Genomic DNA, 13285 nt, shown 5'->3' on the forward strand with positions numbered 1-13285 from the left:
GTCCTTAAGTGGCCCAGCCAGAGTCCGGACTTGAACCCAACCGAACATCTCTGGAGAGACCTGATAATGACTGTCCACCAACGGTGCCCATCCAACCTGACAGCAAGAATGGCAGAAAATCCCCAAATCCAGGTGTGCAAAGCTTGTGGCATCATTCCCAAAAACACTCGAGGCTGTAATCGCAGCCAAAGGTACTTCAACTAAGTACTGAGTTAAGGGTCTGAATACTTATGCCAATGTGATATTTCAGTTTTTCCTTTTTAATACATTTACAAAGTTATCAAAAATCTTGTCATTATGGGGTATGGCGTGTACACTGATGTGACAAAAATAATAATTTAAAGCATTTTAGCATAAGGCTGCAACATAACAAAATGTGAAGAAAAACAAATTAAGAGGTCTGAATACTTTGAATGCACCATATGACGTCCATTTATGTGCTATGTGAAAAACTTTTATTTTCATATTAATATTTCTACCACATTACCTCTAGGGGGCGCTGATATTTCAACACAAATGTTTTGAGGGCTTATTTTGGTATTTAAAGTAACAAAAGTGCAGAAGTGATGCTATCTCTGAAAAGTTCAGATTCTAAGCTTTCAAATGATACCTCACATGCATGACTTATGTATAAGGAGACTTTAACGTTCTAAGCGTAATTTTGTTTCACGATATAGCGCCCCCTTTGGTGTTTAAGGGTAAATCATTGCTTTTTCATATGAACATTAAACAATGTAACACAAATTACATATTTAAATTAACCATGTGAAAACAGTTAAAAGGCAAATTAATAATTTTTTTTTAATTGAGGAAAATCTGTATATGCATATTTGAGCAGTCGGTTCTTCCTCTGATCTTTGACCTTGGAAGTCAACTTTTTGTATGCAGCTTTAAATTATGACTTAATATTTATTGCTTGTCTGCTCGCTTGTCAGGTCTTGCACTAATGCTTGACCTGAGAAAGCAAAATGAGTAAAACAATAAACATAAATAACTGTAAATGTCATAGAAGTGCTGTACCTGACGAAGGGTTCAAGGGTCTTTTCAGGCAATTGATAATTCAAATATATTTAAAACATTGTCAAACCATTTCATATTATTTAATGAAAGGCTAGATAGTATAATGATGCATTTTAAATGGGTTTTCTTGACTATTTGAAATTGTTTCATTACTGAAAAGTCAAGAGACATGTTTGCCACCATATTTTGATAATGACCCATTTAATAACAAAAAAGAAAATGATTTTCATTTAACCCTGTTTTTTCTCGTGCACATGCATAATTCCCCGTCACTAGAAATGAATAAGGAATGTCACATTTTGATGCTCAGCAAACATTACTAAATGCGCTGCTGTGATTCGCCCGCGGTGCGTTTTTACAGCGCGCAGATGTCGGGCGTGTGACCTCACTGTTTTCGCTCGCGCACGCCAGAAACGGCAGAGGATCGTCGATCGGGATGGTCAGTATGTCTCTAACCGTTCCCGGTACATTATTATCATCATCATCTTCGCAAGTTGATCGCTGTCGCCTGTTCTAGAAGAAACATGGACGAGTCGTCGCTGTTGGATCTACTGGAGTGTTCGGTGTGTCTGGAGCGGCTGGACGCGAGCGCACGAGTGTTACCCTGTCAGCACACGTTCTGCCGCCGCTGCCTCGAGAACATCGTGCGCTCCCGACACGAGCTCCGCTGCCCGGAGTGCCGCATCCTGGTGGACTGCGCCGTCGACGAGCTGCCGGCCAACATCCTGCTGGTCCGGTTACTGGACGGGATTAAACAGCGACCGTGGAACGGCGGAGAGAGAGCGTCGCCCCCGGGGACAGCGGTGAGGGACCTGCCCGTCGCCACACGGAGCTCTCCGGTCAAGGTTGGTGCGGTTGTTCAGTCTCAGATAAATCTCCCTTGTGAGAAGTGGAAACACCTCAGAAGATCTCAGAATCAGATTTATTGGCCAAGTGTGTTGTTGTTGTCTCGAAGCAGCTATACAGATCCGTATTGAACGTACAGAGAGTTACTATGTACAGGTTTGTGTGTAGTGTGTGAGTATATAAGAGTAGTGCACTGAGAAGTCTTCATGCAGTGTTCAAACAGTTCGAGGAGTAATTCTGACAGCTTCAGCTGACGTCACATCTACAACTCATATTACCTCATCTTATCTCCAAGTTAGATAAGAAACAGCGCAGAGCGTTATTATACAAGATTTCTGGAAAACTCTTCACTATTTAAGTGCGTTTGGATGTGTACTGGTGCTGTAATATGGAGTTATGTACGTGCCACAATTCTGCAAAAAACATTTCTGCGTGCGCAAGATGAAATTTTGAGTGCATTAAAACATTTCTGCACACGCATGATGATATTTTGAGTGTACAAAAAATTGTATGCACATGCAAGATTATATTTTGAGCACAAAATATTTTTTTATGCATGCACAAGATGATATTTTGAGCGCATTAAAAAATGTAGGCATGTGCAAGATTATATTTTGAGTGCACAAAAACATTATCTGCACATGTAAGATGATATTTTGAGCACAATTTATTTTACAAACATTCAAGATGGTAATTTGAGTGCACAAAAAATGTCTACACACTCAATTTGATATTTTGAGCTCACAAAATGTTATTTTTCACACACTTGATCTCAGTTTTGTAAAGCAGTGAATCTTCTTGCAAAGATACATTCATTTTGAGCAAACGAAAATAAATTTTGTGCTTGAATAAAATTTATTTGAATGTGAATTTGCTCAGAATTTGTAAATTTAGCTTTCTCCTCCAACCCACTGTGTGTCACAAAATACATTTGCATGCTCAAAATATCATCTTCCACATGCAGAACATTTTTTGTGCGCTCATATAATTTTGTGCGTGCAGAATTGTGGCACAAATATAACTCCATACTATCAGTCTTGAGTTTGGTGACGTCACTGCAGGTTATTTGGTGTGCACACACATATAAGATCATCAAACTACAGGGTATGGAATGAGTGGGAAAGAGGTGGAATTTGACTGATATTATATGCAGAAATAGCTCATTAGTCCATAGAGATTTAATGTAAACATGAACTGTGTTTGATGGTGCAATGTAAACTTGGGACCTCTTCAGCTCAAGTGCTTCTATAATTATTGTTTAGGACAAACATATTAGAGTTGTACAGATGTAAACCTAGACTCCTTGCTCAGAGGCAATTAAATGGACTGTTGTTGTTATTTCTAAATTTAACGTTTCTAATTTAACCACACAGAGGTGCCCTGACAATGACCTGTAAGGTTTTCAAATGCTTTGTGCTCTGAGGACATGCACTAGCACTTGACTATATCAAAATGTTTAACGAGAAACACATTTAAAGGCTTGTGCTCTACATTCGTTTTGTAGATATATTAATTGTGCCTATGTTACAAGTTTTTTTAGGGATGTCTTAATACCATTTTTTTGAGAACGCGTGCGAGTACTGATACTTCCTTTTCAGTACTCGCCAATACGATACCTGTTGTTGTTGTTGTTGTTGTTGTTTTTATTGTTTTAAAGGAGTTTATTTACATTTTATTATCAATGTTTAAATGAATGAGTTAATTAAAACTTTAATCAAATGAAAAAATAACTATTAATTTTCAACATAATATGGTATTAGTTTTATCAAATGAAGTGCTTTTATACAGAACCTCACAACACAATCCACTACATTGGAGTTATATTTGTACTATTGATTTATTATTATCATTATTGTTACTATTATTATTAATGGTAGTAATATTACATTAGCGATACAGTTTATTTTTGTTGTACTTTTTCCATTTAAATTGAGCTTTTATTTTGAAGCCCTTTCCTTTTCTGTGTGTTTTTGACTGTAGCTTCAGAAGGTAGCTGCCTTGTTGCCTTGGTGACCTATCAGCCATTGTTTGCGTATGACGGTACCTCCGGAAACTGGTTACGGACATGCTTCCTACGCAGCGCTACGTCACATAGTTGCTAGGAAAACAGCATTCATTCAGTCCAACCGAACCACAAAGGTCTAACAGTCTAGAACAAAATCAAGAGCGTTTTGCCGATAACAAGTGTATATTTAATAACTGCAATACTAATTCCTCGCTAGAAATGGAATCATAAGTAATATACGTTTATACACAAACTTGCTGTCAACTGGCATTTTTGTATTCCGGCTCAGCTGCTGTGCATCCGCATGCACCAGATTGTGGGATTTGATTGGCAGCGAAGGATACATCTATGCTGCCTTCAGAAATCGATCAGATTAAGGTATCTCTGTAGACAGGATGTGATGCGAACGTTGGATTCGGATGTGCATTCATCTCTTCCTACCTCAGTGTACAGCCTCTGAAGGCAGCATGTTCCTGGACTCAGACCTGATCCAATGTGATTATTAAACCTTGAAAGGTTGCTATTTATTTAAATAAGCTTGTGGTCTGTATGTGCCTCACACTTCAAAGTGAATTAGCATTCTGCTCACTGTTATCTGCTACAAACAGAGTGTGACGCTAATGATGGTGTTTTTCAGTACATATATATACAATAAAGTATATTCTGTATTTATCTCACTAAAATTGCACTCTAGGACACGACCGTGTCAGACATGATTCTGATAGCAATATTGTATCAGGCTATCCGTAAAAAATTGGATGAGTTGAACCGAATAGTGACATAACAGCAGTGTTTGAAGATGCTCAAATGTAATCTATATTATGGGTTGTCACTACATAACTCCCATACTGATAGTATACATAGGCCAAATTGTTTAGGATCTAGCTTTATTAGTTAGCCTGATATTAACCATTTAAGCTCTGAATGTGTTTTTAAAGATTTCCTGTTTCAGTGGCATACCCAAAATAAAAGGCTTCTAACCAGGGTCAAGTAATGATATAGATTATGATACATTCTGAGACTCTCAATCTTAGAAACTGCTGAAAAATCACAAAAAAACTTAAACCAAAAATGTACTTTTTTCTTATTTTTCTGATTTTACATTATATATCTCTGAGTGTAAATAAGGCGGCTCTGAAAAACTGCTTTTGTTTTGTTCCCAATCATGTCGACTGTATCTGAGAGAAAGTTTGTGTTGATACGACAAAGCAATCAAAAGTTCCAACATTACAAATATAATTGATCATAGTGTCCAAAAACATCTCCAAACAAATAAAAGATAATAATTGTACATAAGAACTAATTACACATGCAAACACAACAATGACTAAAGGTTTGCATAGCATGCACACATGATTTTAGTCATGAGATTTCACAGAATGAGTTTCATTCTGTGTCATTTGAGTCATCATTGAGTCTGTGTCGTGTATTTGGAGCCATCTCCTGGTGGTCATATGTAACATTGTGCTTCATGTGGATTATCTAATGATCTATACATCTGATTATCTTGTGTGTGGACTCGATTGAAAGATAATCACAGACTCTAAATAATCATATGTGAGATTTTATGTTCCGTTTATTATTTGTGAAGTTATAAGCATAAACGCAGCATATAAGCAACACCAACATAATTGTCAAATATATATATTTAGCTGTTACTCGCTATATTTTTGTCTTTAATTTGTCAGCACTTGTTCAGTTTTGGTCATAATGCCTACATGCATTATGTGATATTAATATTTAATACATCCAAGCTTAAAGGGTTAAATAACAAAAACCAATTAAATGGAAAAGTGGTTTAAAATATCAGTCAAACCGATTATCGGTTTATCTCCACAAATATTATATTCATTATGACATTCTCATTACTGCAACATGAAAGAGAAATATTTAAATAGCATTTTATAGCCTACATCATAATAGTTCTCCCTTCTCACTGCTTTTCATTTATTGATTTGAACTTAAAATTCATTGTTCAACACCATCTTTTTTTATTTTGGTACAGTAAAAAGGTAATCGTGTTATGGTAATGAGAATCATCATTGAAAACAATGGGAATAGTCAAAGTTAAACGTCTGGACATGTTGTGGCAGTGAGACTTGGGGGATAAAATGTGCTTAAGTGTCCGGAAACATCTTAATGATGTATGCTTAGACGTCATTACTTTAAAGAACATCGAATTTAATATATATTTTAAATATTAAATATGACCAAGACATTTTCTTAACAGGTTTCGTGAGAATCGGCCATTTGTGTTGTTTAATCGTTTTAATGACTTTACTATTATTAAAAAATTTGTGCCATTTTTCAACGGTGTTTTACAGAATACACCACGATGACTCCCACATTGTGCTGTTGCCATAGTAGCAGGGTCTTTTCCTATGGTATGGGACGGGGGTTGTTGGCTTTGAGAAGCTCAAAGTCGTTCTGTCATTGTTTTCTCTGCCTTTTGTGGTGTCTGTTCAACCCGTCAAGCACACAAATGCCCCACACAGTCCCTCAGGACCAGCACTCATAAAGAGTGTGAGTTAATGGGCTATCACAGACGGAGCAGGTCACGGGAGAAACTGTGCTGACACAGCATCAGGGAGGAGGGAGTAACTGCTTCTGTGTGGCCAGACAGTTGTACGTGCTGCTGTGGGTTGTCTGATAATAGTGTATACGCTGTCACACTGTCCATGTATACTACCTCAAAGAACAGATTATAAGCCCCATCCACAGTGCATCTTCGTGCACCACTAAAGAAACATTGGAGGGAGACGCTTACACACAGGACTATCAGACAGGTTAGTATGTTCTAAATGTGGACAACAAGGTCCAACAAATGTCCTTTTGCATTGTTGCATATTTGCTTCGTTTTAATTTGTGAAAACATCGCTGTGTAGCTGTGTTTGCAGTATGGACCGGGCCAGACACACTGACGTCAAACAGCTACTTTTAAATGTGTCTCAAGGCCGTTTAGATTTCAAGAATTTAAGTTACTAGTCACGTTTTTGACAAAAATACTTAAACTGTATAGAAGGAAATTAGGTGAAGTTCAAGTGAGGAACAGAGTCATATTAACCCTCCTATTGCATTCAGGTCATTTTTGACCGGGGAGAGGTAGATAATAATTTTTATAATGGCACATTGTTTTAGTACAGGAACCTTCTATCTTCTTTCTAACGTCCTACCACCTGTCCACTCGACCCTATCCAGTCACGTCTTTACATTTATGCATTTGGCAGACGCTTTTATCCAAAGTGACTTACAGAGCACTTATTACAGGGACAATCCCCCCGGAGCAACCTGGAGTTAAGTGTCTTACTCAAGGACACAATGGTGGTGGATGTGGGGATCAAACCAGCAACCTTCTGATTACCAGTTAAGCGCTTTAGCACAATACGCCACCACCACTCCACGTCTTATGCAAGCTGCCTCTCCATTGACCTTACATCTCTCTCAACTGGAAAGTTTCCCAATACATTCAAGCTGGCTGGAGTAGCACATTGCTCATAACACCAACACATATCCCCACAGTAGTTGAGAACTACAGACCGGTCTCTCTCCTACCATTCCTGTCTAAAACTCTTGAGAGGGTCGTGTTCAACCAGTTTTCTGCTTTTCTCTCAAAGAACAATGTACTCGACAGACATCAGTCTGGCTTCAAAAAAGGACACTCAACAGAGACTGCCCTCTTGTCCGTAGCTGAAGCTCTCGCTAGTCGGAGGGTTAACTCCAAATCATCCATCCTCATCCTCCTTGACTTGTCTGCTGCCTTTGACACAGTGAACCACAAGATCCTCCAGTCCACACTCTCTGACCTGGGCATCACAGGAACTGCGCTTTGATGGTTGGAGTTATATCTCACTGACAGATCGTTCAAGGTCTCCTGGAGAAGAGAGGTGTCCAAGACACACCAGCTGACCACTGGGGTTCCTCAAGGATCAGTGCTTGGACCCCTCCTCTTCTCTATGTACACAACATTACTCGGTTCGGTCATTGAGGCACACAGCTTTTCCTACCACTGCTATGTAGATGATACACAACTTTTGCTGTCATTCCAGCCTGATGACCCGACTGTCTCAGCTCGTATCTCAGCCTGCCTCTCTGACATTTCGGCCTGGATGAAGGAATGACACCTTCAGCTCAACCTTGCCAAAACAGAACTCCTTGGGATCCCAGCCAACCCATCTGTTGACCACAACCACACTATTCATCATGGTTCAAGTACACTAACCAACCAAAACAGCCCGGAACATGGAAGTGGTGGTCAGGGCTGGACTGGACGCGGGCCATTTCTGCATATCCATGGTCCTTTCTGTATAACGCGGCGGCTCATTTTAGCTAATCACGGCCCATTCGGCCCGTTTCGTGGCCGGCCAGCTCGGTTCTCCTGATGGCCAGTCCACCCCTGATTAGCCCCAAAGTGCGTCGGCCAACTGGGAAAATGCCCGGTATGCCAGATTATCAGTCCAGACCTTGTGGTGGTAGATGACTAGCCCACATCTCAACAACTGCTTGGTCTTGTAGATTCACACTCTACAACATCAGGAAAATTAGACCTTTTCTGTCTGAAAATGCTGCACAGCTCCTGGTCCAAGCTCTTGTCATTTCAAGCAATGCTCTGTTGGCTGGCCTTCCAGCTAACACAATTAAGCCACTGCAGATGGTCCAGAATGCAGCAGCACGTCTGGTCTTCAATCAGCCAAAAAAGGCTCATGCACCCCATTCCTTGATTTCACTTCACTTGGTATCTGTAGCTGGCTGCATCAAATTCAAAGCTTTGGTTTTGTCTTTCAGGACAGCCAATGGAAGCGCACCCTCTTACTTCGGTTCACTTCTACAGGTCTGTGCTCCAACTCGCTCTCTGCGATCTATGAACAAGCGGTGATCTAGTGGTCCCATCGAAAAGAGGCTCACAGTCTATTTCACAATCTTGCACTTTCTCTGTTCCTCTGTGGTGGAATGAGCTTTCAACATCCACACAATCTGATGATCCCATCTTGGCATTAACACACCAGCTGATAGTACATCTGCTCCACTAGTACTTAACCAATCCACACTAATTGCACTTACTATTTAAAGTACACTTACTATTAAAAAAATATAATGCACCTATACTATATACTATACTATAGCACCTATACTACTCCAGCCACCTTGAAAACTTGGTATCACTACACTGGAGATGTTGTTCAACTTTGTATAACAAACAGTTTGCAATGTTCCTCATTTGTAAGTTGCTTTCAGTGGGACAAATTCAATCAATCTTTTAAATCAAAATACACATTTTACATTTAGTTTATTTGGCCAGAGCAAAAGTTCATGCACACATTCGTTTAATTAGAGCTTGAAAGAGGAAATTGTCAATTTTTTACTCTGAAGTCAAAGATTCAGAACCAGCGTACAGCAAACTCACACATCAACATTCAGCAGTTCATACAGGTAAATATAATAGATTTATCTTAAAAACATAGTAAAGAATATTAATGTTGTTCAGTTGTTTTGATCTTTTGACCATCAAGTTGTATTGAGCAGTGATGAGTAACAGGAAATTCATTCAAATCACTAATAATTCTCACTTCAGATGTTCATATAAATTATATATTATGTTATATTTCCATAATATTTCACAGAAATGTTGATAGAAAAAGATGTCTTGACATGTATCAATCTGGTTTTGCTGGAGTTTATGTTAATTATGAAATGTCAAAGAATTTCTACATTTGATTATTTTTTAAAAATGCATATAAATGAATAACTTTTATTATGTGCCAGTTTACATGATTGATCGGTTAATTAATGACTTACAATATAGTTAAGGATGAAAACCATCTGGTTATGAATGATATAAATGCTTGAATTTACCTTCCTGAATGCCACGAATGCAAAAGGTGTATGCAGATTCTGAACGCAATAGGAGGGTTAAATCTGCATGAGAAATGAAAGAATGAAACGATTATAAGGCTCTTGCCTTTTTACATTCTCACCAATTTATGGAAGCAATAGTCATTTTGAAGGTCGTGTGCTTTGGGAGCAGATGTTGTTCCATTATCTCTGTGATGAATGCATTAGTGGCATCTGAGATTGTCTTTTTGTTCTGACAGCGGCCACTGACATTTGGCTAAATTATACATGACAAATTATACATACACGCATTATACATAGCCTTAAATGCACTAATAGTTTCACACTGCCCCAACAAACACTAACATCCAACAGCTCTTGGGTTTTGTGGGATCAGTGTGTTCACCCTTTTGGCATTTGTTGGCGTCTGTCTTCACCGGTTCAACATGTTCAATCTGTGTTTGTCGGGTCTTGGAGTGTTCGAGCAGTCTGGTATGATTTTCCAACAAACTCTGACGTAATCAGGAGAAATGCAGATATTTATTTAGCGAACTTGTTCGAGCGGAGGGCGCACGAACGGCCTGAGGTTTTCTAGAGTCACCAAAGGGGCCAGGGCGGATGTGAGGCCTGTCCCGGCTGGGTTTTGGGTCTGATAAATGCATGCATTATCTTTCTCAAAAGGGTACATATCTAAAGTCCCAGATATAATTAATTTTTCTACATTCGGGATCACGCCAGTCGACCACGTTGCCTTCCAAAGAATACTTTTCTAACCTAGAGTGAATATCAACGTGCGTGACGCATGCTCAATGTCACAGTCAATGGCCAGTGCATGCGCTGACGATATGCACAGATGAGGACCATGTCCGCGGGTGAAGCAAATTTGGGCTGCGAGTGGTCTGGCCACACGGACTTTGCTAATGATGAAATTTGCATCAGCCATCAGCAACACGGACAACCGAAATATACCCAAGTGTTGGCCTTAAAGCAGAGCTGAATTGGTAATCTGGCATTCCGGGCATTTTCCCGGTGGGCTGACGCACTTTGGGGCCGATCAGGGACACTCTGGTCATCGGGAGAACCTGGCGGGCCGGCCGCGAAATGGGCCACGATAAGCTGAAATGAGCCGCTGCATTATGCAGAATGGGCCACAAAATGGCGCCGCTATATGCCTAAGGGGGCAGCGGTATGCAGAAGAGGCCAAAACAACTTTTGGGCCAGTTTTTATGCAAAGTCCCGGGCCGAATTCTCTTCTCAGTCCACCCCTGCCTTAAAGGTGTAAAGAGGGTTCGTTTGTGTACCTTTGAGGGTACTGCCCCAATGACAAGCTGTTGTACCCCTGAAGGTACCATTTTTGCCCATTCCTCCTAACAGTGCTCCATTGAAAATATCTGATTGTATTTTCTGACTCCTTGAATGTTCAAGCTCTATCTGTCTTTTTTCCTCTAGCTGTATGTGATGTGGATAAAGTGAATTGTGAGTCTTGTTTTATTGACAGTGATGGATGTATATAGTACAGTAAGGCCTGTTGACTGATGTGTGTCATTACAGGATCATTCTGCACATCGCCGTAGCTCAATGTTTTCACTGGAAGCTAGCTGACCTACAGATGTCTTTATTATTGCTCTGCTGCACACAGCAGGATAAAAATCCCGCTTCTGTGTGATTTTGTCAGTTTAATGCCTCTAACCGCTCCGCACTGTTTACTGGCGTTCAGCTAAACGCTCTCTCCATCCGCGGCTACATTAACACACATCTGCTGATGCTAGTGAGTTACAAATATCTTCTCTACATTTCCAATCGTCATGAAATGTTCCGTCACAACATTTGCTTCTGTACGTAGAATCAAGCTTTGACCGTTAAAGGGATCCAGTCATTGTTTACTCACCCCTGTGTTGTTGTAACACTACATGACTGTAAAGGTAGTCAATGGAAAGGAGGAGGCGAGAATCGGCTTTTCAATATAAATAATAGTTTAATGATAAACTTAAAAGACAACATAAACACACACATGACGGACATGTCCGTTAACGATCTCTCTCTCCCGCACGATCCCCTGCAGTCGACCTTTAACCCTCACGGAAGCATAATTAGCCTAATTCGGGACCGGGTGTGTACGATCACAACCCGGCCCCGCCCTCCACCCTGCCACAATGACTTTCTTGGGAGAAACTGTGAATAAATGTTGTGCTCAGTGATGTCATACAATGGCAGTTTATGGTGACACCTCTTCAAGCTTCAAAAGAACACAAAAGTATCATTCAGAAGTCTAATTAATTATTCATGAGACTCATGTTTGTTATGAAAGTATACGATAAGATTTGATGAGAAACTGAAATCTGATGTATTATTTATTGACTGTAAATGTTCCCTGACCGTTGATCTCCTGAGACATGAGGATGTTAGACTGAAAGGTGTGATGGATGAAAGCAGATCATGAGGGAAATTTGACATCCTAGTCAGTGAAAGTGACAATGATTGTTTGTAATGCAACCTCTTGTAAACTGAGACATGTCTGCAGCCTCGGGTGTTGTGTTTTTGAGTTCTAGCTCAGCTGAAGTCTGCCATTAAAATTTCAAACATGCTCTGAATTCTGCTGAAAGTGCAGACTGGAGAGAACTGTCAGACGCCACGGACACTAACAGTGATTCTGTGTCACTAGAGAGAGAGAGCGAGAGAGAAAGACGTTTGGCCTGCACATGATCTCCGCTCAATCTTCACAGAGACACTTTCATTTTCCGGATTCATTCCAGAAACATCCCTGTAAGCATGGCAACGAAAGAACATCCCTCTAATCATCCATCAACAGGAAGTCATCAGAAGCAAATGGTGATTTGTATAATTGTTGTACATAAAGAATCTGAACGTGACAGACAGGAGCAGAAGCCCATCTGTAGGGGAACGATGAAAGGACTTTGTGCGACACCATCATCTGTTCATATCTGTACGCGAGCGCTCCGGCTGCAGTTTCGGCGAGGTCGAGTTTTCCCATTTGTCATCTCGGAGTTAACAAGAACCCTCCAGAACAAGATCAGTTTGGCCATTTAATGCTGCTATTCAGGGGAAGTAACTGCACTCACGGTTACTTCATCTTGTTTGATTATTTGCTCTTTTGTTATTTGGAACTTGATGGACTCAATCCAAAAGAGAAGATCACTTATAACAAATGAATGCTAAATCTGACGTCAGTAGTCACGGCCCCGCCCTCCTCCTGGTCGCACAGTAATATTGTCAAAACTGATTGGATGAGCCGTGTTTGGAGTCGTTGTACAATAGCTGCTCAACACACACCTGTGACTGCACATCATTTGATTTATTTATTATTGCGTCAAGTTGCAACGTCGCTCAGCAATCGTAAACTCTGTTTCGCGTTGTCTAAGAGGAAGAAAACACAGCTCACCGTTCGGATGCACTTCGAACTTTCAGACATACTAAAAGCTGATGTAGATGGCAAAGTTTGAGGGAATTATAATGCAATAATACAAAATAAGTAAATACAGAAGCAGTGTCATTGTTAAATATAGTGGAGCTGGATCTGGCATTCCACTTAAGCAAGTTCAGAGCGTCTAAAAAGGAAACAAAATA

The 13285-nt window shown here is 40.1% G+C and overlaps 1 protein-coding gene across 1 annotated transcript in view; it reads left to right on the plus strand.

The window, feature by feature from the left end:
* Nucleotides 1–1265: 1265 nt before the first annotated feature.
* LOC127655361 (E3 ubiquitin-protein ligase SH3RF3-like) overlaps nucleotides 1266–13285 on the plus strand; it is a 168488-nt gene continuing 156468 nt past the window's right edge. The window contains exon 1 of the mRNA XM_052143126.1: nucleotides 1266–1865. Within this exon, the coding sequence (XP_051999086.1) occupies nucleotides 1545–1865 (321 nt within the window). The 5' untranslated portion in view covers nucleotides 1266–1544. The remainder of the gene's footprint in view (nucleotides 1866–13285) is intronic.

The sequence above is a fragment of the Xyrauchen texanus genome, chromosome 14, assembly GCF_025860055.1.
Source record: "Xyrauchen texanus isolate HMW12.3.18 chromosome 14, RBS_HiC_50CHRs, whole genome shotgun sequence".
Classification (NCBI taxonomy): Eukaryota; Metazoa; Chordata; class Actinopteri; order Cypriniformes; family Catostomidae; genus Xyrauchen; species Xyrauchen texanus.